The 26,905-nt window shown below is 40.1% G+C and overlaps 1 protein-coding gene across 7 annotated transcripts in view; it reads left to right on the plus strand.

Moving 5' to 3' along the window:
- KIAA1217 (KIAA1217 ortholog) overlaps nt 1–26,905 on the plus strand; it is a 354,729-nt gene that overhangs the window by 285,011 nt on the left and 42,813 nt on the right. For all 7 annotated transcript variants that reach the window (XM_031059312.1, XM_031059311.1, XM_031059316.1 and 4 more), the window contains one exon: nt 19,620–20,443. In XM_031059312.1, coding sequence (XP_030915172.1) covers nt 19,620–20,443 — 824 coding nt within the window. The remainder of the gene's footprint in view (nt 1–19,619; nt 20,444–26,905) is intronic.

Consider the following 26,905-nt stretch of genomic DNA (forward strand, 5'->3'; position numbering starts at 1 on the left):
ACTTACAATCTCCCCCTCTGTTACAGAAACTAGTCAGTGTTTCTGGTGGCACATTCTAATAATGTTGGCTTATGCAGTGGCTGGTTTTGGGCTTCACCTACCAGCCAATTTTGAGAACTGGGAGGGAGTTTTTACTTCACAAAAACCAGTGGCTATTTTGCTTGGCAGTCTTCTTCTTCCCATCCACCTGCCCTAAAGTCTGTGAGGTACACTTTATTTTGAAGTGTCCTAGACCTACCATGGTTTTACTTAATTGTCTGACTTGCATGAGATCTCTGTTGGGTGAGGTCAGAATATCCAAAGAATGCTTGTTGTGGCTGTTGTTGTACTGAGGTATGCTTTGAGGTGTTTTGGAATTTTTTTTTTTTAGAGTGTTTCTCCAAGAAAGAACTATTAGTGCAAGTTGAGTCAGAGCTGAGCTGGGGCAGTGCAGAGTACCTGGAAATTCCTCATTTTGTGGGAGTTAGAGTGGCAAAAAGTTAATAATGTTCCTGACAGCAATGGGGGTTTTCGCTGCCAGGGTGAGAGGAGAGGAGTTAAAATGAGTTATATAGGAAAACAAGACAGACATTTGTTAAGTTCTGTAAACTTGTGCTAAGTAGCTTTTATTATTGAAATTGCACACCTCCAACTTTTCATTTTTCCCCTTGAAAGTGACTGTTTAGCAGGCTGCCAACATTTTAACTCTCTAGAGCTAGATGCAATGTGTGAACTTAAAAATACCCTACAAGTACTAGAAACCCTCAAACAACTGTCCAAGAATTTAGTGCTTTCAAGGAGCCTAAAATTCAGTGCTGCTTTGCAGAAAAGATAGAGAAATAATAAAAGCAAAATAATTCTTCTGTGTTCTTAAGGTACGTGTAAACATGTATCCAGTATCTTTAAGTTCTTTTCATTGGATAGCTTATGACCTTAATATCAATAAACATAAAAGTTGCAAACACTGCCACAGTTATATCTTTACATTGCATACTACAACTAAAAAAAAAAAAAAGAGCTCTTTGCATTATATAGAGGTATTTAGAACAAAAGTATTTATTGGAAAATAATTCAAGCAATAAATTGTGTGAATGTGTTTTAGTGCTAGGATGCCTATAGAACAGCATTTATATAAGTTGCCTTGTGTTTACCTTTCTGATCCTATTGCTTTAAAACTTTGTTTCCTTTTGGGAAAAAAGGAAAAAAAAAAAAACCAAAATGAAAGGGCAATTGCTAATACCTCTATTATCTGATAGAGACCTTCCAAATGATACAAATCTCATCTCTCCTGCTGTTTTGCTGTCTGCTTTTCCTAGTGCTCTTTTTGTCACTGAGAGGTTATGACAACATAAGCCATATTGTATTTATAAACATCACGTGTTTCCTCGATATGACTCGCGGTGTCTGCCAAACAGAACACATGGAAGAAACATTTCTCATTAGCTCAGCATTGGTTTTGGTTATGCTGATTTCCGGGACAGGAAAAATGCCTTCCTTACTCAGATTTAACTTTCATACAGTGGAAAGAAAGCCTCTGAGTGTCCATGAAATCTCTTGAGCAGAGACGCTGCAGCTCTTTTAGGCCACATACTTGGTCTGACGAAAAGAGAAAAAGCAGCTTATTTTAAAGAGCAGATGTAATGGCATGTATTGCTGAAACTAATTCTGAATTGAAATACCTGCCAAAGCCATCTAGAAACAGAACTCACCAGGAGATGTAAGGTAAGATGATGCTTATAAATAATGAAGGATATATAATTCCTTTTTTCTTTTTTTTTCATTTTCCAAACAAAAATACATATTCACATTAACTGGGAATGTCAGTCAGAACAATGAAAACTGTTTATTCTTCCTTCAGCTGTGTGAGAAAATAAATATTTAATTGCTCTTTAAACTACCAACCTCTACTCTTAGATTTTATGTCTGTTTCAAACTTACATATTGGACATGAACAGTTATTTTGCTACTTGCTGTTACAAATCTTGCTGAGATCAGAACAAAATTTATAACAGAAGTCTCTGATGTTCTGGATTTTCTTTTTACTGATGAGGATTTTACTACTTTTGCTTTGAGTGGGTTTTCAGTAGTTACCAATTATTTATGCAACTACAGACCTGAAGATACCGAGGAGTACCTGCATCAAATCAGTCTGTGATGAGAGACTGTAACTGTACCTGTTCTCTTTCATTCATGTGTCCTTTGATACACAATACCTACTGCTGTGCAATGCCTAAATTAGGGAGAAAAAGGATAGAATTATAAGGGAAAAACTATTATTTTTATTTTAGCTACACATAAAACAGTATATTAATCTCAAAGTTTCTAGCCTGAAGCTGTTTTGTTTAAAGATACAGATCCTCTGTAAAAGTTGGATGGATACTCCAGTGTGATTTTTTTAATATGATGGCTTTATGCTTTGGTGTATTTTATTTATTTCACAAACATTAGGAATAGTATTATATGTATGTATAGGAATATATGTATGCATAAGGAATATAACCTTGTAGATACTACTACTATACCAACCTTTTGAAAGATACTTTTTTTAGAGTTTCTTTAATTTTCAAATAATGAGGATGGATTTTAAGTTTATGTGGAACTGCTGCTGAAAGAAAGTGTCATGTTCTTGATATGAAACCGCTCAAGGAGCAGGAGCTTGCCACACCCGTGCAATAAGCTCCCAGTCAGTCGGAGAGGAGTGTCATGTGGTAGAAATCACAAACCAGTTACCTGGAAACTTCCAGAGAGTGGAATTTTTAGGGGGAGGGTTCTTTATTTCCCACTAACAGGCCTGTATTCAAGCTGGTCTGCCTTTCATGTTGAGCTTTGCTGAGAGCTTATCCAGCAGCTGATGAAGTTACCCACAGACAACATATTATCTCTTTTGGGTGAAGGTCTTTCCAGCCCTTCATTAAAACTAGAAATTTTATCTCTCATATATCTGAGGTTCTCAGGCAAAGATTTTGCTGCCTTCAGTGAGAGCTTGCCCTGAATAAAAACATAAGGATTGGATTTGAGTCCATTTTTTATTGTCTACTAGTTTCTGGTTTTATTCTTACTCCACCTCTTTTTACATAATGTTTCCTTGTGCCAATTCTTTAGAAGTTTTGCTCTTTTTTTTCCCCCCCGCTTTCCTTGCTTTTAATAGAACAGTTTGCACTAATTTGACTGCTTACTTGAAATTCCTAAATACTTGAGTCAGATGTTTGCAGAAGCTCCCTGAACATATTGATAGATGATAAAAATGCTCATGGCTGTGACCTCCCTTATGAGGAGGGGAGGTCCTTCTTTACCTCTTTTGTAAACCAGGTAGCTTATCTGAATTTCAGGAGTCACGCAAGTCAAAGTCCAGTCAAGTTTTATGACTTCCAGGTAGGTTTCCAAATGAGCTGTTACTTGATCAGGGGTTAAAAATAACTTTTTGAAGGTGAGCATTTTGCTACCACAATTCCCAGAACCAAGTGAAGTTAGCAAGAATATTTCTTCTTCAAAAAAGCCATTCTTCTTGTCATGCAGGACCTTAGCTTTTCCAGTAAGTTTTCCACAGATCCAAAATGTGTTAGCTCATGACTGTGTCCCAGATTCTCTGCTTTCCACTGAGTCTTTACTTCAGTATATTGTTAGTCATCAGCCTTGTGAATACTAAAGAGAATTAATTCTGTCCCTATCTTCCTTTTAACAAAGAGGAGTAAACCGTTACCTGGTGTTTAACAAAACACAGTTATACATCTGAGGATCTTGATTCTTCTCCATGCTGGATTGTACTTTTTCTAATAAGGGCTCTGGAAAACTAATCAGTCTTCTGAAAATATGAGCAGTAAAAATATCTTTCCTTGGATACAGGTTAAGATCTGGGGTTAAAAAAAGCCTCAGCTGGCAGAAGCAATACAGTTGCAAATATCAGCACGCAATAGGACTCCATGAGAAATGATGTGATGCTGAAATTATTTTTTGTCTGAATATATGTCTTTCTTACATCATTGCAAATTTGAACTCCATATGACTAAGTGAAAAGACTGAATGGGTGGTAAAGGTAAAGGTATCACTTAATATTTGCTATAGATAGCTTGACCTTTGGGTAAACCAGATTGTTTACATCAGCCATGCTGACCAATTTGGATATTTTTGGGATAGAAGAAAGTAAAAGGAAAAGAAAATGTAGGATTCAAACAGTGTAGGAAGAAGTTTGTGATCTAAGACTTTTAGTTGATGCACTGGTAGCACTTCTGTCTTTTCGAAAGACATAAAACTGCAAATGCTGTTTGACCTTATTGCTATGAGCTGTGGTGTGGCTTGGACACTTGCATTGCAAAATCCAATTGAATGTCAGATTTTTCATTACCATTTCTCTTGCCAGTAGTGCTGACTCTGAAACTCAGCACAGCAACTTATTTTTTCTGATTTTCTGTGTCCCTGTATTGGAAGAAACAGGTGTAGACATGCTGCCTATGTCTTTTGACTATCAGCTCTGTTTTATAATATTTCTATATTATTTACATTCTAACCCATTTCATATATCTGTGATAGGAATTGTATTTTGATTCAGTTGATTGGTAATATAACATGAGACCAAGGGTTACACTTTCTTTAAGTTAATTTAATGATATCAGATTGTTCAGTTTTAGTTGTCTTCAGTGCAATGAGAAGAGATACAAATATGGAACAAAATTTAGAGCTGAGTTAGTACAGGGAGTCAGAAAGCCATGCATTTATTTTGATTTATGAGTGCAGTTACTAAAAGTATTTTTCTTTTAAATAGCAGAAATCTGATATACAGCATATTTAAACCGAATAAAAATGCTGATCTGTACCAGAACTGTACATCTTTGAAACTATTCCTTTTTTGGAAAAAAAAGAGATTACCCCAATAGTTTTGTGGTGCCCTAAGGAAATGCTGAAATAGGGATTGGTCTGAAGGGTTTGGCTCCCTGCATTCGTGGTGGTTGTCTATGTTATGTACATGGTGTCCTTCATCTCTTCAAAGAGAATGGGGAGGGAGGAGGAAATGCTTTCTGCATTTTCATGAATTACATTACTCTGTTTGTTCTCAGAAAATTCTGCCATAACATGCATCAGTGGAAAATTAGAAGAAAGGAGCAGTTGGTTTGAAAGCAAAGGCAACAATTGGTTTGAATACAGCACTAGTTATGAGGGTTGTCATAATGTTAACTTTAGAAAAATAGATCAGTAACAGCTTTTATACATTCAATCCAAACAATCTGAATAGCTTATGGGATGGGTGGGCCATGCTCTACTGATGAGATAAATGTGGATATTGGCAAACCAATGATGTAATTATGTAAATCCAACCTTTTTGGGATTGAAATGTGTTATGTTTTAGTGTGTTTATATTTTTGTCATTTGTGATAACACCCTGAAAAATCTTGGCTGAAATGCCAAGAGGTTTCTTAGTGCACTCACCATTCTGTCTGCATAGCACATGAAGGAAGCATAGGAAAATAAAGCATGAGAAATTTATTAACTTCTCTCTGCTTAATTGGATATCTAAACATTTTTTTAAATCTCACGTTTCATTTGTTCATAGGAAATTAAATACATAAATAGGCAGAAATGAGTGTCTGTTAAGTGATCTGGGTGTTTGTCTTGCCAATCAGCAGTAAAGCAGTGCAGACTGGTAGAAGGGAGATAGCTCAACTGATGAAATGCTGCTGGGGAAATAAACTTCCACACAGAGGCACTGTGATTTCAGACAGACCAATGCAAAATGTGCTGCATCTCATCCATCTTTTTGCTTACTTTGCCTAAAGTGTGGCTAGACTGGAGGCTCTCATGGGATGGCTCTGGGTCAGGCCCCAAGTGGCCTTCTGCTCCAGTCCCCTCCAAGCAGAGTTCAGCCAGTGTGTTGTCAAGGTTTTCTCATTGACACTTAATCTGTGACAGCAGGTTCAGTACAGGTACAAGCAGGCTGGTCCAAATACAGAGCCCATTCCTTGAGCTATATTTAAGATGAGGCATGTTGTAAGCTCACTTTTTATGGGAAGACGAGTGATACTGCTTTCCTCTTATTTTTTTTGTTTTTTCTCATTTTACACCTGAAAAAAAGGTGACCTCAGTTTAACAATGGGAAGGGCCATTGAACATGAGGATGGCCAAAGGTCTCTTGATGTGCAGGTATAACCTGCCCCATGTTCTTAGGGTCATAAATCTGTGTGGTCAGGGGATTGGTAACACGATGGAATTGATAAGGGAGAAAGTTTTCGGAGAAGTAAGGGCTGCGTGCACGTGTGAATGTACACACACGTGACATGTCCCATCACTTGTCAGAGCTTGGTGCTGGCTCAGTCAAAGCAGAACTTCTGTTGTCCCCCACTAACAAGCAGACATGCATGGAGGGCAGCAGCCAGCTCAGCGCTCGCTCTCAGCACGCAGTCCCACTGCTTGGGGCCTCTCAGAGATGCTGCATTCAGGGCTCACTTGTGGAGAGCTGTTATTTCTTGCACTGTCTGAAGGAGATGAAGCTGTTTGGAGCCTTAACTACATCTTCAGTGGTAATGACTGAACCAAATGCTGGGTTTCAAAAGCCATTTATAGCTTTAAAGTGCATCTCAAATATCTTTGTTTTGAATATGAGAGTGGATTGCAAAGGCCAGTGATGGTCTCACCTTCTTGGCCCATGTCCTCAAGCATTATTGGGTCACTCCAGCTGGCACTTACCTGAAGTGCTCTGGTCACTTCTTTCCTAAAAACTACGCTCATGGTCTGACCACATCTGCCAAAAAACCCATGAAGCCTCAGAATATTAAACAAAATGAAATAAGTTTATGTTGGATGTTCATCTTTCTTGTCCTTCTTCTCCCTCCTTTCTTGCTCTCTCCCTCTCCCTACCATGCCTAGTATGCTAGGCTACAGCATTGTCATAACAAGAACTAATGCAAAATCTTCCAGCATTGAAGAAAATTTGCATTAGTTCTTGTTTTCCCACTTATTCTGTTTTTCTCTTTCTTTCATTTAATTTTTTGTTGATTTTTTTCTTCATATGCTAATCTCTTTAACTCCTCTTTTTCTCATCAATTCCTCTCTTCCCATCTTAATTGCCTTTTTTTGTTTCCTTTTTTATTTATTATCCCTTTCTTATTTCCCTATTAATTTTTCAGCACTCCATCTCCAATATTACTCTCTTTTATCTTTCACAAACTCCTATTTACTATCCTTCGCACTGCCTCATTCCCTTTTTGTTTTGTCTTTTTTCCTTTCTTTTGTATTTCCCTTTCAACTTTCCACATAATACTTCTTTACCTCCTGTCTCTCTTCCCTGTTTCAGGGAATCACAGAGGCATTTAGGTTGGAAAAGATCTTTAAAGTCATTAGTCCAAGTCATGAGTTAAGTGTTAGTAAAATATCTGCAACATATGACTTGCTTATTTTTATTAATATTTCTGCATTACCTGTGAACTAAGAAGGGAGCATTTCATGCCACAAACTCAGTTATCTGCGTTTAAAAAGTTAGAAAATTTGGGCATAAATAAGTGTACTAATGGTAGGACAGAGGAAGAGGAAAATGAATGTCCTTCCATATTACTCTGCTGAGAAATAAATAATGTTTATTGTCAGCTTCAGGAGAGAGATGCTTAATTTTTAATTCAATAACACAGGAACGACAGGTCAAGTTGGATTCTCCAAGGCAGATCACTGCAATGTCCATTGCATGGACCAGCAAGCAGCAGATGGAATGAAGCCATCAGTGTCCTCGGGATTATAGGATCTCAGCTTTCTTATAAAGAAGGGGGGAAAAAAAAGGAAAAAAAGTAGGATGAGAAACAGAACATAAAGTGAGCTAAATGAAAAGACATATGGGCAGGCTCACTATAAAGAATTTTTTAAAAAATCTAATCCTTATAAGATCAGTGTAAAAATTGCCGCCCACTGCAGCCAGTGGTGAGAGGCTGGGAATGCAGAAGGGCAGCTTGTCCCACCCAGCTCCAGGGGAATGAGCTGACTCTGGAGGATGTCTGGCTGACTTTCTTTTAATGAAACATTAGGTGAGACAAATCCTCAATCCAGAGCAATTAATATTACTTCTTGACTTTTTGAGAGGTGCTTAAAGCATATGTGTCTGCGATACATGCTGTGATACTTTCCTATAGCTAGGAAAATGTCCTTGCCTAAATCAGGACAGAAACAAGGGGGAAGCATGAGGTTTGAATTACAGGGTAGAGAGACAGACTGCAGACCTGACGTAATAGTTCAGTTTTGCAGAACCTTCTTCATGCAACTCCAGTGAGAGTTGGCTATATTTGCTCTAGTAAACTTAAAAAAATTTTTGAGAGGCTTATAGAGTTTCCAGCAGATGACTTCCCACTTCTGCCTTTAACTTTTTTAATCCCTAAAAATCAAAAATTTCAGATTATACTGATTTTACTGATCTGCCATCACCAAAGGATAGGCCAAAAATTTACTGCTTTTATGCAAAACATATATGTATGTGTGTATACATAATGTTAAAACACAGGTTACAAGACAACACTGTTCTCTTGGGAGCTCAGATGCTCATCTGTGGGCTGGTTCAAAGGGTTTGTGCACAGGCTGGTCCACACTGCAAGCTCCAGCTGTTCTAGTGAGAGTGCTGCTTTGCCAGCAGGGAAGCTGCTGTCCCCTTTATATTGATGCCTTCTAGCCAGTAGCAGTGTGCTCTGTGGCGTGAGAGGGCTTTTTGTTTGTTTGTTTGCATGTGTGTTGTAAGAACTAGGAAGTTTGAAATAAGTATGAGAGAATTTTATGGTACTTGTGTTTACTCCAAGGCATATCTGTTTCACTGCATGCCTTTGGAACCAGTAAACAGAGGGAGTACAAACAATATACATGTTTAGGAGAAGATAATGTGGTCTGCACATAATCTCAAATCCAGTATGTGTTAGGCAGCCAGAACTGTTCTGTTCCCTCCCTGTTTGTTTAGCTTGGCCTCTCAAATTCAATGAGCTTCTGTAGGATTCTCAGTTTCAAGGAAACACCACACACATCCTTGTAGGTATAAACATGAGCAGTGGGCTGGAGAGATGATGTGAAAAGGTCAGGACCAATTTGAAAGAGTTTTTCAGGGTCATGGAGAGCTGAGTGGGGTGCAGTGGCAGCAGCACAGCCTGGCTGGATGCCAGTGTGTGTCACCTGGGTGACTTTGTGAAGGACATCAACTTCGGGGCTGTGTTCTGCTCCCTCATTTTTGCCACGGGGAAGCAACTGAGACTGGGATCAAGATGAGGTAAGAACCTTTTTTTCTCCTCTGCTGAGTGTTTGGAGGCAAAGCTGAGCATCACTCTCCTTTCGTAGAAGAAATTGGCCTTGTCATGGTGCCACCCTAAGCGGAGAGAAGAAAGATGCTGATGGCAGTTCCCCAGCTGCCTTCATGAGTCTTGTGTATCAGAGCCAGCAGAGTTGGGAGATCCTGTAGACAATTCCACAGATTGGTCTTTGTCATCTCAAACTGTTGGTGTCTTGGATCAAAATTAGAAGCTACCCAGCTTTTAGGGTGATAGGACTGGGGGTGGCGTGAGGCCTTTCTTGGCAGAAGAAACCCCCAAATCTCAAAACCCAAATCCACACCCAAAATCCTAACCCCGAACCCCCAAATACAGGAGAAAATATGCTTTCTTTGTAATTCAGCTCTAAAAGCTGTCCTCAGCAAACTGTCTTTCCATTTGGATTCTGCTGGACTGAGCTAACTTGTTGAATTTAAGCAAAACCCCATTGACTCCATCACAAACTTTGTTCTGGAGTACTGAGAACAAAACCAGTCTTGAGTTAGTGACCAGCAGTCACCAGAAGTGCTTCCCTGTTTTCTGTCAAGGAAACAGTTGTTTATAGTACCATGAGGCATTAACTACTTAATTATTTCCATCCATGAAAGTAATATTAAAGGAATAGGAACCAAAAGAGCTATTATCAGGAGCAGAAAGAACTTTGATCAACAGTCAAGCAATAAGTTATCTCTATGCCACATGTGTATACCCCACAGCAGACTTCAGAATGCTCTCTGGCTTTATAATTGTGTGTTCTACTGAAGTTTAGCCTCTAACATATTTTTCTGCTTCAAAATGAGGGAAACAAGTGAAAAATAAATTGATGTGATGAGCAAATTGATGGAAAGGTTCAACAGACCAACATTGTTAATGATTTAGAAGAAGGGAGGGTGACTGGCCTTACAGGTCTGTGGTGACTTGAGCCTAGCATTAATATAGACATTAACATTGGTTTTAAAGTCTGAAATTAACCTAAACTTCCAGGCTTGGTCTCAGTGAAGCACAGGGTGTTGTGTCTCTTAGGGGCATGCCCTTTGTTTATACAGGGGCTTGAACTAAAAAGAAGTTATTTTTCTGTACAGTACTTTATAAACAAATATATGGTAAGTAATTGTACATGGGATAATACATGGCAAGCTAGATAATGCTTGAGGGTTCTGATAAAGTAATTGAAATGGAAAGTGATGCTTGAATGGTTTGTATGCATTGTTAGAACCTACAAATTAAATAACAGCCTTGGTAATGATATAACTGCAATACTTATGACATTGTTCCTGATACATTATAAAATTAAAAGCAGATTAATTCATCTAATGAAAAGCTTTTTGTATACATCAGACATACATGAATATCATGTCATGTGTATGGAGAGCTGGTTATATCCCTGTCTGATGCTCTGGGATTTACTTTGTCATGCTAGAGTCCAATTACTGAAAATGTGCAGCCTACCAGCTTGCAATTCATTGCAGGGAAACTTAGCAAAGTACAGTCATCTTTTTTATCCTGCATGTTAGCATAATAATTTCTCACTTCAGGTTTGTTAGCCTGTAAGGAGGAACATGGATAGGAGAATATTCTCTGCAACTGCTGAAAAGCACATGTGGCAATAAAGTGTTCTAGGATAATTTGCTTGCTTTTTTTACTCTTGATGTTTCTGAGTCTGGTTGGTCTGCCAACCTAAGCATCTTTCTAACTAGGTCAAGTATATACATCCATTCATTAAAAGGGGATGCTTGACTGGTTAGTAAAACCTGCCAAATATAAACCAGATGCTTGAGTGGTAAATACTGCTTTACCCCTACACTGCAAGAAACAATCCTTGACTGATTAAATTTGAAATAAAAATAAATAGGTTTAACATTGTTTCTGTGCCATAATAATATTTTATTATAGTGCTAGTGCAAATATTTAATAAAAATAATGTTTTTAAATATTTTACATAGAAACTGAAAAGTAGGCATTTAAGACAAATTGATTTTTTTTACATTTCTGAAAAAACTGTTTATATTACACTACATATAAATTTTGTAAAATTCTAGTCAAGATCAATAATGGCATACAAATTTATGGCATACATTGCAACAGAATTCACAGCAGCTGTCTAGAAAACTGGAAGACTTCTCTGATGCTGGGCTGGGGGGTAGTAAGGGGTAGACACCTGGATTTTTAGTTTTGCCTACCAGCTCTGCTCTGATCTTTCTCCTGTTACTTAAATGCTTAGTGTCAAATTGCCATTTCATAGGAGAAATGAATGATGCCTCCTTCACTAGTGGCTGAGACTGAGAGCAGTACTGTGCAACAGAAATGCTGCTCCTGTAATGTCCCATTTGAGCTGATTCTGGACAGCAGTATTAGCTCATGATCATATACTTAAATTGTATTTTTATTCCTTTGAATGCCATTTATGATGATACAGGCAATTTTTTACTTGCACAAAAGCAAAATCAGACAAAAATCCAAACCAAGAGCAAAAGAACCAGTCCCCCAAAGCAGAAGATAACTGCGGGACTGGGAAGGGTTTGTGTCATGAGATTTTCCCTTATGATATGTGTCATCTCTTTTAGCCTGTAAATGCTGTCCTTTTAAGGAGACAATTTCCATATTCTATGGTATTTTTGCGTGAGGGGATAAAAGGGAGTGAAGCATCCTTTCTGTTCTAATTCTTGAAAATGTATTTAGCTTTTCTGTTGCTTCCTCTTAAAAAAAAAAAAAAAAAACAAAAAAAAACAACCAACAAAAAACCCCACGAAACAAATCAAACCAAACAACCACACATAATGGCTTATGTGGTGTGCTGCAGAGATAACAATGGGATTGATTTATGGGGACCCCGAAGTTCAGGTTATCCAGGTGGCTCAGGTGTTGGTTAATGAGTAGACAGCTCCTCCGCGGGAGGAGCTTGTGCTTCCTTCTACAGTGGCACTACCAATCTGAGGAGCTGAAAAGCTCCTCAGGTTTATTTTGCTGAATTTTTTTTCTAGAATTCTGTCTGCTGGGGTTGCTAAATAGTTGGAGGTCTTCACCTGTTGGGGAATGAATATGTATAGGTCTCATAGTGTTGCCTTTGAAATGCACTGTGCTACTGAAACAGAGGTTACTCACGATTTTATTTATGGCTTTCCCCTCTGTGAGTCTCTTTTGTGGTTCGCTCCAGTATGTTAGTTTCTTTCTATGCATCTTATAGGCACACATTAAGAAATGATTGAGTGACTGAATCACAGTGTTGCACAGTTTGTGACTGGGTGACATGCCAAGGAGGTTATTGAGTGACTAATTTTGAAGGGGAGGAGAAATTGCAGGCTTGTCACGTGGGAAAGTACTTCAGTCTATTCAAACAGCATTACTTAGATGACCGGATAAAACAAGATGGCCTGGTGTGAGCAGAGGGAAAAAGGAACATTTTTCCTGTTTCAAAACCTTTTTGCAGAAGACATGGATGTACAAAATATTATACTATAAACCAAGGATTGATATTCAAGACTGAAAACAAAAGGTGCTTTATTAGAAGAAGTGGAACCAAATGTTCATCTCACTGCTGTAGCCATTCAGGGGATCTCCTTAAGAAACAGTAAGTGACTTTAATTACTTCAAAGCAAAGATCTTATCAAAGATTGTTTTATTGGTCCGTAGGCAACAATGTTGTCTAAGAGTGTAGTAAGAGTGGTAATATTTTAAATTGTCAAAACAAATACTCAGGATAGCATCTGGATAGCTGAAGAAGTTATGTCCAAAAGAGTAGACTGTGTAGGATTTGGTCTGCAAACTCTCCTCTCTGCTTGTTTGCATGATCCGTCTTCAGCATGCAAAGGTGAAGCAGTCAAACATTATCTTTGATATTACCATTACATTTGTTTTGTGGTTAGCTTAGTAGAATTTTATGGATCTGTTATACGTTGAGTAAAAAGTGAACTAGGTATTCTTTGTTTTCCCCATGGGAGCTTTAGGATATGGTATGAATTAAGCTTATACATAGTCAGGGATATAAAAGGACATACTGAGACATGTAAAATACCTTGAGGTAAAACATTTGGATCACTGTAGGGACTGGATTCATACACAAGTGTATATTAAACATATATGTATAAAATAAGGGAAAATAATTTTAAGAATGTGTTTGATCTCTGTGGTATGGCAAGGGAAATGATGGTGTGTCTGAGCTTCAGATCAATGTATTGGTAACCACAGTATGGTATCCTAGAAATTCTGCTTTTGAGTATCAGATAGTGCTTTTGCCATAACCTCTGTGCACACCTGCACAACTGGGAGAAAAATATGGGGACTGGATGTCACAGTGATATTGGGTAGTATGGTGACAACACCTAATTATGTTTCAGTCAGAATGCCTCCTTTCCTCTAAAATATCCTCTAAATTCTAAGACAGTGAGCATCACCTTCTGCTTCTCCTATTTTGTTCATGTCAACTTCTAGCTAGCTGACCCTGGCCAAAATAAAAAGTAATCCTTGAACATAGAAACTAGAGGACTGGATGATTTCACCATCACTAACCATCACAGACTCATCCTAAGAAACATCTTCTGTTAACTGATTGTGTTGCTGTTCATCAAGGGAAAGAAAAACCCATAGAATTAAGAGCATAAATGGAAGAAGAAAGACCCAGTTATTCTCTTGACATATCCACCATAGTAGTAATCAGACCCGAGAAAGTTCCTGTTTCATAGATGTTCTGAGTTTTTATCTCAAGGCTCCTTTCACCATAATACAGAGGTTTTTACAGCTGGGCATGTACCAAACTATACAAAAGGACTGAAAGAACTGAAACCTAGGTGCTTGCTAATACTGGGAAGATAATTATAAATGTTGAGATTTCTTGGGGAGCTCTGCAACTCCTTTTCTGGAAAACTAGCCAGGAAAAAATAATAGAAATATATGAAACATGTTAAGAACAGCTAGCTGGGTCTTGGACTTCCCCATTCATTGGAAGTTTGAACGTTTGAAATCAGTTTTATTTTACCAGTGTGTGGCTCCCATAATGAAAAACAATTGTGAACCCTGGCAGCTCCTAGAACCTTGTACTGTGGGGCCAGATTCAACTGAGGCCAGGTTCCAACACAGGCAAGGTCAGTGGTTTCATGGTCTGAAATAATTTTTTTTGGGCATCAGAGGGTCCATTCTTAGCCAAAATTGCCAAGTAAACTTCTAGTGTGGAAGCATTGCCAGGGAGTGATGGCCATTGAAAGCCCAGCACGTCTCACTGCTTGGTAACCCCAAATACCAAACACCCACCCTGCTGAAGAGAATATGGAAGAGTTGGGGTCCCTACCCCAGATCAGACTCTGACCAAGGTGACCCAGGTCTGTGAATCTGGAAAGCCAAAGCTCTAGAGCACCTCAGGGATGTCTGGTAAGAAATAATATCACTGTTCACTGAAATCTACTGGGTGGTTTTTTTCCAACTTTTGTCTTTACTGATACTTTTATGAAATGTTTCAGTTCTCTTGGATTAGAGTTGTCTGCTAAAAGTACATATCATTGAAAAGTTTCGGATCAGAAACAGCTAAAAACTATGCTAATGTGTTTGAAGTTTTCAAATATGACATTGGGCAGCTGAATTAACCCACAACTGCAACCAGGATGATTTTTTTTCTGTAATGACCCAATAGAATGGGGTAGTTTATAGGTGCTAGAAGGCATTCTGTGAGAAAGCAAGAAGAGACAAGTGTGACAGCCTCTCAGTGATGTCTGATTTGGCTTCAGACAGATAGTTTTGGTACAGATACTTAAAATTCTCATTTAACTATTTGCCAATTCTGCAGTTTTCAAGTGTACTTTATCTTATTGTAAATTACCTTATTTTAGAAATATTAAAAATATTTTCAAATATTAAAAAAATTGAAAAAATATTTTTTTCAAGAGTGGATGTGGGCCTTCAGCTTTCAAAATCCAGCTGGAATGAAAGATCAGTCATGACAGAAGTGTTATCATATAGTGCAACTAATGGTGAAGCTGAGGGGTTTGGACAACTAGTACAGTGAAGTCATCAATTTATTTTTATGAAGAGAGAACAAACTAATGGATTCTATTGTTGTTGGATTGAGGGTTCTTTGATTAAGTCTTTCCTCAAGTAGAAAAGTAAAGGATTGCCTTACTTTTAGCTTTTTTTCTGTTGAGCAGTTTTCATAAAAGACCTCTTTACAGTTTAATTTATCAGTATTGTATCAGTACTTAGTATTTCTGTAGCCTTTTCATCATAGATTGCAAGGTCTCAATAAAATTCTTTGCAGGTGTCCTGTGTTTACTGTTGGGTGAGCCAGCTTGCCGAGCATAGGAGCACTTTCCTCAGGGAAATGCATGGTGTCAAAGGGAGAGTAAGAAAAATAGTAGCTTCACATGGCTGAGAGGTGATTAATGGAGTCTGTTGGGAACTCCCAGTGTCTCCAAGAGGGTGTATGGATAACCTTCACCTTGGGAACATGCTCAGTGTAGGTATTTTGGCAGTCTGAAAATCTTGGGGCAAAGCCAGTTGCTGTGTTCTCTGGTGATGTAGAGGAGGCCTAGGAGAGCAGAGGGAAGGTCTGCCAGGTCAGAAACTTGGCCTACTTTTCCCTTTGCCCAAGTTTCACGTTGAGATCGTAGCAGATAGAGGCTTGAGTCAGGCTGTGTGTCTGGTGTCCGGCTGCACGGTGAGCAGGAGCGTTGGTGCCGTGTCTGTGACTCAGCGGCAGGCTCGGTGCTCGGTGCTGGGTGCTGGCTGGCACTGCCCTGCTGGCTGGCATTGCCCTGCTGGCTGGCACTGCCCTGGGGACTGGCACTGCCCTGGTGACTGGCACTACCCTGGTGGCAGCCATTGCTTGGCTGGCACTGCCCCGGTGACTGGCACTGAGCTGGTGGCTGGCATTGCTTGGCTGGCACTTCCCTGGTGTCTGGCACTGCCCTGGCTCTGCGTGCCCTGGCTACAGAGACACCAGCTCTGCTTGTCCTCTATGCAGCCACCAGGAGCAAGGCTCCTTCTGCCCACCTGGGTGGATGGTTTGCTGACTTCGTGCATATAGACATTTTCAAAATATAGCAAGTTATTCAGCATGCCAACAGGCTTTGAAATAAAGAACATAACTGGTTTTATAGAACATTGACTCTTTGGCATATAGAGACTCAGTTTAAAAAAAATAGCAAAATCTGTATCTTTTAGACTTAAGTCTTGTTTGACTGACCAAAAACCTCCACAGCAGATGTTTAAACATGATGTAATCTTTTTTACTTCAGAAAGGGAAAGATTCTCAGTGATGTGATTTTCCCTCAAATGTTTTATATAGATATGTTTGCTAGCTTTTACCATATTTTAACCTAAGGACTGGTAAGACAAGTTTCCATTTCAAGGATGTAAGGTCTATAGGCAGTAGGAACAAGGAAGAGCTATGAGCTAAAGAAATCCCCACCCTCAGGTAAACATATGACATGGCTGCAGTTGAAAAGCACATGATCCTGTGCTTGCACTAAAAAATATCCTTTTGCCCTCAAAGCAACCATGTGGGACAGCACCCAGTATTTACAGGCTCAGATAAACCCAATATCCTCTTTCTCTGTCCCTGAGTCATGTGAAGTCCAGGAACATGTGGCTCAAGACAGCCTATGTAGAAGAGTGTGGGGTTTTATTGAGCAACATGGGGGTTTTGTGGTGGAGAAGATAAAAAACAGAGCAGAAAGTGGGCTATATATGAGAGAGTGGAGAAAAGAGAAATAAGAAGGATGGTCTTTTCTTGCTTCTCATCTGTACCTCTTTGGTGTGCCTAGACTACCACACCAAAGAGTTACAGATGAGAAGCAAGAAAAGACCATCCTTCCCATTTTTAAACCTACTATTAGCAAACAGTCTGGAGGAGAGAGAAAAGTGGAAAGAGAAGACATACCAACCATGTGGCAGAAGACGCTGTAATCCACCCGGTAAAGCTGCCTGGTGCCTGGGGACCAGCTCAGGTCCCTGCTCAGCCCACATGCCCCAGTGAATCTCTCCTGGGCACAGTGGACTCTCTGGCTCCAGCAGTCTCCCTATTGGTACACTCCACCCAGGGCCTGAGTCCTGGCTTAAAATAGCAGGTGAACTTCTCAGAAAGGGGTTGGGTGCCCAGGTGTTTGTGCCCTGCCCAGCCCAAGGGAGTCTGGATTGAGGATCTGTACTCCAAGCACTACTTTAAAGCAAAAGTAAATCATGTTACATACAACAGTACTCAGACACGAGATTTTGAGTAATAGCTCAGTCCCATAGTCAAATTATTTTCCATCTTAAAGTACTCCATCTAAATGGTGTTTTGGTGGAAAATAGGAATTTTTCTTTGACAGATTGCTTTGACTTATGAGTAATGAATGAACATATACAGGAATATGAAGTCCAAAAGTTAGGGGAAATTAAACCCGTTGCTTTCAAATCTTCCCATGGAAATTTTCTCCTCTCTATAACAAAATTCCGTAACATTGGAATTTTCCTCTCGCTGCAACCCAGCATATCCTAGTGGCTATGTTTTCTTTGACAGACACTATTCCATTTGTTGTAGCTTTATGTGAAGCAACTAAACAGGATATTGTGTAGCTTGTACAGTAGAAATCTAGGAGGATTTTCGTTCTCTGGCTTCTTCTCTTGGTGTAAAACATCTATATCTGCCTGTCCCTGAAGACATGATCCCAAAACTGCTCAAGTTAGTAGGAGTCATTTTGTTCTGCTGGCCCAGGGCCAGAGTCAGTGCGCACAATATAGCTTACTATGTTGCAGTGGTTCTTCATGCCAATAGAAAACTGTGTTGAATTCCCTCTTATAAAGTCATTAATACTGTTTAGTTATATTTTAATTATATCTTATTTAAAATTCCAGACTAGACTTATTCTCTGTGCAAATGAAAAAATTATGCCATGTTCCTGTTTGACTTAATAATTTTTGTCTGGCTCATTTATGACCCATCCCAGTACACACCTTGGTTCTGTTACACTTATTTATTATTGCTGTGGCCACAATCAGGTTATCTCCTTTCTTCTTGCTAATACCTGATACTCCAGACTGTTGATCTCTGGCCCTGAGGAACGTAATTTCTAATTCCTGAGTGCAGAACCTGCTGTGATAAGAACAGCTATTGTTTATGTACTGACACTGCAATTCCCTTACCAGTGGAAAAACCTGTGGTGGGGCGGGAATAATCTCTTGCTTCATCTGCCATGGATCACTGTAACTACAATGAATCCAGTCATGTTATCAAAGCAAGGAGTGAGAGGGGAGAAAAATTGTGTAGATTTCAGATCAGCAATATCCACATTGTTTTGTGCTCTGTAACTTTAGGAATGTGGAGTCAGGCTTGGTGATACACAGTTTTCTACAATCCCTTGGAGGTGCTGGAGAGGGAAGATTAAATTGTCAGCATGAATTTTAGAAATTATAATTTTTTTTCTTATGTAGTTAGTCCTCAGCTGACTTTTTCATATCCTTCTTCATCCACCTTACCCCAAGGGCACCAGAGCAGGCACATGATGCTTTCTAGAGGGACAGTTTGTCTTGTCTGTCGTTGACAGCGTTCAGCCATCCAGATAGGTCATGGCTGGGCACAGTGAGGTTCTACACTCTCAAAAGCACACATGTCCATTGCAGATTTTTGCCAAGCCTCTCTTAACAAAGCACTAATACATTTGTTTTGGAAGTTTCCGTTTTCTTTTCCTTGCTTGCTCATTCCTTACTGCTGCTGCTTGCAAAACTATGATAAAATGTTCGATGACTTTCTGAGCATGTGCTCCGCAAACCCTCTGAATCAGTCTTATCTTTGCAGTGGCATGTTACATAGGGTCAGACTGTTTTCATATAAGTTGACTGTGTTATTGTCAATGAATGTGTGTGTTTTTCTACTGTACTTTGTGTATCTTCTACGTAATAAAGACCACATCAAGTCATTAGCAAAAGTTTAAATCCTGCACTGAAGAAAATGGCTTATTAGTTGTAATATTTCTTTTTCTTGTCTAAGGACTTCAGGTATGTTTGTGATGCCAGAGCATCAGCATTTTTATCCTGTTTTGGATCAGTGAATTCTAGCCTGTGTGTCTGATCAATAAACTGTGTAAGTGTCTCACTGGCTACATGTACATGGAACACCTGGCACCACAACCCCTGATTTCAGCTTCAGTAGCTGTGAATATCAGATTAGAGTGAGATTATATTTGCATAAGTAAAAGCATTTTTAAACCTTTCATATTCCTTTAACATACAGCCCATTTTATTGCTATTTATAGTTGTTATTTTTGTTAGGCACTGAGATCCCAAAGCACTTTATTTATGCAGATGTAAAATTATTTTGTCTTGAGGGTTTGTTTTTATTTCCTAATTTTCTGTAGACAACCCACATCATATTTTGCTCATTCAGTAATTTTTTATCTGAGGTGTTTTTCCTTCTCTTTCCAGATGCAGAGGGAAATTGCTTATACAGGACGAGATGGCCCAAGTGGTTCCCGCCCTGGATCTGCCACACACCCTCTGCATGCGATGCCCAGCTCTCCACCCTCCACCCCAGTGCCCCACTCCATGCCTCCTTCTCCATCCAGGATTCCCTATGGTGGGGGCCGGCCCATGGGCGTGCCAGGCAATGCCACCATCCCCAGGGACCGGCTGTCCAGCGTGCCAGCCTCGCGCTCCATATCACCCAGCCCGAGTGCCATTCTGGAGAGACGGGACGTGAAGCCAGATGAGGACATGAGTAACAAAAACCTTACCCTGATGAGAAATGAAAGCCTGTACGGTGACCCCTACTTGTTTCACGAGGGGAGGATGAGTGTGGCTGCACCGCACCCCGGACACCCTCTCGATGTCCCCGATCACATTGTCACCTACCATCGCAGTGCCATCAGGTCATCAAGCACTTACTGCAACCCCTCCATGCAGCCCGAAATGCTGGAGCAGTCCTTGTACAGACAAAAGTCACGGAAGTACCCAGAGAGCCATTTGCCCACTCTCGGCTCTAAAACACCTCCAGCCTCACCCCACAGGGTGGCTGACATGAGAATGATCGATATTCATCCTCACCATGGCCCTCACATTCCCGCCCACACCATCCAGCCTGACAGGTCTTCCCCCAGCCGCCAGTCCTTCAGAAAGGAGCCGGGAGCGCCCGTGTTTGTGGATGCGAAAGCGCGGAGTGCTGTGGGCATGGCCGAGGCAATGCCCTCTCCCGTGGACAAGCAGGCTTTTGGCTATGGCTCACCCACGATGCCCAAGGACAAGGAGACGAGGTAAGGCAGAGCTGGGCCGTAATTTATGCAAATGAGAAACGTTCCTAATCTGCGCATCCTTTGTCATTTAAGACTCAGGGGACAGTGTAATGTGTAGGAGGCTGCTGCACCCTGCTGCAGTGTTTATTAGCTGTCTGTCAAGGTAGTTAGTAATTTAGGGGAGATGTGGCACCATCCATTATTAATTTGAAAGTATTGTCAACCCATGATGAATCCCTAGTTATTTTCATTTGTGTAAATTTCAGTCATTGGAAAAAATATAATAAAATAAAATGATTAACTGGGATTTTTCTTTGCAGACAGCCAGATCATGTTACAAGAACAAATGATGTTCTGTTCCTGCTAATAACGGAATATATTTCACCCCCGTTAAGAATGACACTCTGATATTACAATTTTGGTTCTTTATGGAGTGAAGTTTTTCTCATCTAGTGTTAGGAAATGGGAAGAATTTATCATTACTGTCTTATCTCCTGTAAAACATGAATTTGCATAAGAATAGGACAGTTGTTTACAATAATCTTCCTTGAGGGAGAACTGCTGAGAAAAGCAAGTCTGTCCCAGGGAAGAAATCAAAACATGAATAGTGTTCCCAATAATTTTTCCAGCATCACAAGTAGTTAGTGACCTGACTGTTGTTAACTTTAGTGCAGTGGCAATGATGACAATGATCTCTCCTGTCTTTTTAAGGACCAAATTTACACAAAGGTCTGTGAAGGCTTCTCCTGCCTTAGACCCTGCCCTGGGAGAGAAAAATCGTTGCACTGCCAGGTGGTTACTGTGTGTTTATATGAGCTGCGTTAATCTCTAGCGTATTGTTTGTGCTGTTAACTTTTATAGAGCTCTTTAGGGAAGTGAAGATGAATAGCTGGAAAATGCTGAGCTCACAGAGGCCAAAGGTAACTGCTGATTGCCGTAACCAAGATACAGAGCTTCATATGGACCCTAGGCTTCCCCTCTATCTAAGCAGCTTGCTCAATAATTAGTTGCCACTTACCATGCTTGGCCAGAAAAAAAAGTGGGTCATGAGGTCCACTGGTGGGGAAAAAATGGAAGAATATAAAGAAAAACAGCCACCCACAAAAGTTACAGGCTTATAGCTTGGTAGTTATGACTACCAAGTTATGACTACTATAAGAGTACGAGATAGGGCATATTACGATCTAAAGTCAGTGAAATTGAATTTTTATGTATCTGTTTCCGAGAGAATGTTTCAGGTTTCTGAAATTTCGTTTCAAACCATCATTATTACATCTAGGAAATTATTGAAGGAAATTTGCCAATTTTAATCCATTTACAGATTGAAAATTTTACGAAGTTCTTTATAGGAATTGAAAATAAGGAAGGACACCAAAAACTTGTGTTTGTACAATTTTCTGTCTTCTGGGCATTTCAGCTGTTCACTCAGCTGCACAGATATGCACAAGAGTGTTTGTTTGTGAATGGATAAAGAGAAACTACACAGATAGTTCTGCAGCTCCTTAAAAGGGAGTTTTGCACCAGGTGTTTTAATCCTGGTCCCAGAATATAGTAACAATGAAGATAACAGCATTTGCATAATTGCACTTCCAAATAAATACATGACCTTAAAATTCAGCATGGTGTGTATTAGTCACATGGCACTGAAAGAATAATTTTGAAAGCTGTCTTTATGGGTTGTGGCTTTTTTTAACCTTGAGGAAGTGTGACTTTCTAAAAGTAATTGTAAATATCAAAAGGAATTCATGCAAATTGCATCCAATATTAAGAATTGGGTTTGAGTTCTACAAACACAAAATGCTCTAAGCTTTAATTTAGCTTTATAATAATTACATGAACTTTGAAAGCAAACACTGTTTAAACCATACTAAACGAAACAAGGGGTTATCCATGTTGAGGTGCTCTTTTCGTGCTTCATCAGGGATTGAGTTGTCACAAGGTTGTCATGGATACCTGAAGGGTGATGTACCTAATGGCAGAATGGTCTCCTACCTTGTTGTGTAGGACTTAGAGTTTACACCCATAAACAGTATGGGCTTGCTTCTGTGAGAAGGAGTATTTTTGGGATTGTATAGATAGGGCTAAATTCATTCTCTTCCAGGCATGGTAAAATGAGGTGTAGGTTGCTCTGTTGTGTATGTTACCCACTTGCTGATGCCAAGTGCCTGAGAGCCAGGCCACAGCAAGCACAGGGCAGTGTGTTCAGTCAGCCTGCCTGCAGAGGTGTCAGCTCTGGGCAGACAGAGGAGCTCTTAGCCTTGGAGCTGCTGAGGAGAGAGGTCTTTTTCATCTCTGCACTGTGGCACAAGAGACTCCCCATCCTGACTCATTCAGGAGCAGGTTGAGGACCCTGCAGGCACCAAACGCATCATCTGAGCACTGTTGTTGCTTTAATCCCTAGTGGAGTGTGCTGAGAGCAAAGAAAACATCTCTTGTGTCATGACTTTATGGACATTTCCTCGAAGTAACACTGTCACAACCTCAGGACAATGCAAGTTTAAGTATAAATCAGGGGAAAGATTGAAAGGGATAGTGACAATGTCAGAAGTAAAAGTGAATCTCTCTTCCCATCTCAATTCTCCTTCAATTTTGCAGTCCAAGGCTGAACCGGGATATCTCCGTACTTTATCAGAAAATGTGGGGTACTTAAAACAGATATCCTGGTTTTGTTGAAGAAAATGGTTCCATTACCTTTGGAACATTAACTACAGCAGATTTGGATCTACAAGAGATGAAAACTGGGACTTCTGAACTCTTCTGTTGGAGTTTCCCATTTTAATTTGGCACCATGGAAGCCAGTTTCATCAAGCCAGTTATTTAAAGCAGAGTTGAGAGGGATTTAATTGCTTCATGTAATGCTTTCTTATAATTGTTTTACCGTGGCTATTTCCAAGATAACTACTTCTGTGGTATAAAGGATTGACTAAATTCTCACAGTTAATTAATTTACAGAAGAGTCCCATATAAGAGACTCTTTTACAGCAGCGAGAAGAAACAAATTCATGGAGATTTAAAGAAATAAAAGATGTTAGTATTCATGTGCAGAAAAATGTTAGAAGTTATAACAGGTTACAGCAGTTCACCTTCAAAGGGTCATCATCTCTTAAATCTGAAGTCTACTGGAAGAATGAGTAAATTTTTGTGTGCATGAGTTGTTTAAACAGAGACTTGCTGTCATATTTTTGGATGGCTCATTTATGTAGCTTGTGGGACATTTCTGGAAGTTACTACAGGCAAAGCAGATGTTTAAATGTTGATAAATTGGAAAAGAAGCTGTTTATCCAAAAGTGCATTAAATTAAATGCTGTTTAACTTAAAATCTTTACATTTACAACACATGTTGCAAAATTCTAGATTATTTGATAGTGCTAAATATGTATATATAATAAATGCTTCTACTCTGAAACAGCAAGATAACTCTATAGAATACTTTTCCTCCAAAAGCATTTTCAGGTTGTACCATGGTTCTCTTCTGCCTGAACACAACTTTTGTCCTTTTCTTTTTATGCCATACTAGGGAGAAAAGATGACAGTTGGATTGAGCAAAAAATCTGATCACATTATTGGCTTATGGCTTGCAGTTCAAGACTAAAGTGTAATGGCCATGTGTAGATTATTAGATATTGTTCCCCCAAACAAAACCACTTTATTGTTTGATATGTTAAAGTATAGATGGACTCTCTATGCATTAGGAAAAATTACCTTACTTTGTAAAGTCATGAACAGAGAGCTACTCCATCAGCAATGCACTGAGCATTTTATAAGGGGGGCTTTACAAATACACTGTCTCAGACACTTTTCACAGGGCCAGAACTGCATATTCCTCTGTGAAAGGTGTTGAATAAGCAGGCATTAAAAATGAAGTCAAATGACCAATATAGGATGGAGGAAAGGTAAACTGTATTTTGTCTTCCTTGTGTTGGGGAACTGTTTATAGGAAGAAGAGATGCAGGCTCTGGGATAAGAGTTGTCAAATAGTGTAATAGCTGATGTGCTTCAGAGCTTCCTTTCCCCTTTAGCTTCAAGATGTAGAAGGTTTGAGTTAAATCTTCTCCTTAGAGGAATGACATATTCACCTGTGTGAATCCTTCTGTGGGAAGAAAGCAGAATACAGAGGAATTCTGCTGATCTTTGGTTCCCACCCTTCCAAGAAACCCACTCATCTGGGGGAATTTGCAGTAACGTCTAATACACCTTCACTTGATTCTGGGAAAGTCATTGGGAAAAACAGCCTACTCCTGTTTCCTTTCTTTTCCCAGTGAGGTAAAAAAAAATTGTAATGAAATGTTTCTATCATAGAGTAATATAGAAAGAAGTGTGTATTTCTCTGTCTCTAACCCCCTTTTCATTGCTTCATTTGGAACTTAAATTTAAAATAGGAAGTCACAGAAAATTTTTTCTCAAGGAAGGTGTACCAGGTAGTTCATGGTGCAGATTTGGTGTTTGAGTACATCTGCTGTGGGTGATGTGCTGCACTGCCTGGAGTTGGACGGGAACGTGAGTGAACAGTTACACAGACCAGTTTTATTCTGCTTGTGTACAAAGTATCTTCTCAGTGATGTGAATATTAAAGATGTCCCCAGGAAAGGGCAGTAACATGCAAGTAGCATGTCACACTTAAATAGCATTGCTGTGACAAGTGGATACCAATTCAGCAATATGCTGTACCCCTTCTTGGAATTACTTCCAGTTAACTGCAATAGAAGGAGTAACATGAAAGATCAGTGAAGGTGTATGGAAGAAATCTGATATCTGGTGTATCATGTTCCCCAGAGAAGCAAGGGCTTGCTTTGGTTCTGCTGAAACTGAGGAGTGAGATGCTAAGGCAGGGCCCCAGTTCCTGGACATCCCCAGAGCCAGAGCTGTGGGTCAGGCTGCTGAGGAGAAGAGGGCTGGCAAGTGGCCTGTCCCTGCCTTCCTGGCCAGGGTCTGTGAGAAGCCAAAGCCAAGTCTGACAGAGTTCTGCTGGGCATTGCTTCTGACCTTGTCCTCTCCTTTCCTCCCCCAGCATGCTGCCACCTCTGACTCTCCCAGCATTCACAGGAAAACAATGTGAAACAATGCCTTTCTGTGCTCAGGCTGATAAAATGGCCATTTCTTTCCCAACTGCTGTAAAAGGGACCCTCCCTGCTCTTCCGGGGTGGTGGAGAGATGCAGCTTTATCTGGGAAATTAATCTGGGAGCAGAGACGGGTTGGCTCTTCTTGGCCTACCACCCTTCTGGTGGCAGCAAGCAGAGGCACCACTTTGTTCTCTGTCTGCCCTCTGTCCTGGTGCTCCCCGTCCCAGCCTGCCCTGTGTCACTGGAGCCTGTCCCATGCCTGGGGACCCTGCCTGCCCCATCCATGGGACTCTGGCCTGCCCTGTGCAGGCAGAGCTGCTGGGACAGGCTGGTCCCATCTCCCCTCTCTGCAGCAGTGAGCACAGCGAGGGGTAGAAAACACAATGCTGAGAACCAAAAATCACAATTTTTGTCATGGCAATGCTGGAATCCCTGATAGACCCCAGCCTTGCACAGCCTGAGGAAAGCATTTTTTCTCCCTCCTGGAGCAAAGTCTGCTCCAGCCCTTCACAAGGAAGTTGGAGGCAAAGGGGCCCGCTGCAGGTCCTGTCCGTGCTCCTCTCGGGCTTTGTGGTGACAGAACTGGGCAATGGAACTGGGCCACCAGCCCTCCAGTCACATCAGCCCAGGTTACAGCCCCACCACCAGGCCATCTGCATCCCTCCCTGCCCATGCTGGAACGAGCTGCCTCCCACCGCCTTCAGTCCAACTACCTCCAAAGATCGGTTGTTTTATTTAATGCCTAAAAGGAACCTTTCAGACACCTGTTTTTGAAATGTTTGGTGCTAATGGCCATAACAAGTCTGGGTGTTATGGTGGAATTATTACAGGAAAAATCTGCCTGGTTTCTAACAGAGTAACTCCAGAGCACATGTAGATTCTTCACATTCTTAATGCTTTTACCATATGAAAAATAATGTGTTCTGTGCAATTGATTCCAGTATTTCATTCGTTTTTCATCATCTCCTATCTTGGAACATCCCTCTCCCTCTTAACAACATACTTTCCTAGATTTCATGGCAAAGGACAAGATCAGCTTTGTGTTGCCATAATATCTTTTGAAGCAGAAAATTGTTTCCAGATTATCTAATGTGGGTTGAAAAAAACCATCATATTTATGGACTGGTAAAACAGATAGACTTCCAGTTGAGCTTAATTCCAGAAAGGTTTTGTGCTGATTATCTGGGAAAAAAAATATTTTCATTATTAAGTGTCAAAAATGCTGCATTAAAGTTTGTTGGAGTATATTTATCCCTGGGTTTTAGTACTTGTTTTTGTTCCAGAGGTTACTGTAGCCTGCACCAGTTTCTTATTTTAAAACTTGTAATAGTGGAAATTCCGTAACGTATTTCTCAGTTTGAAATGAATTAAGTCAGATTCACTAGTCTTCTCATCACCCTTCAAAATACCTTTCAACATGAA

Source organism: Geospiza fortis, unplaced genomic scaffold (genome assembly GCF_000277835.1).
Source record: "Geospiza fortis unplaced genomic scaffold, GeoFor_1.0 scaffold75, whole genome shotgun sequence".
NCBI classification, from domain to species: Eukaryota; Metazoa; Chordata; class Aves; order Passeriformes; family Thraupidae; genus Geospiza; species Geospiza fortis.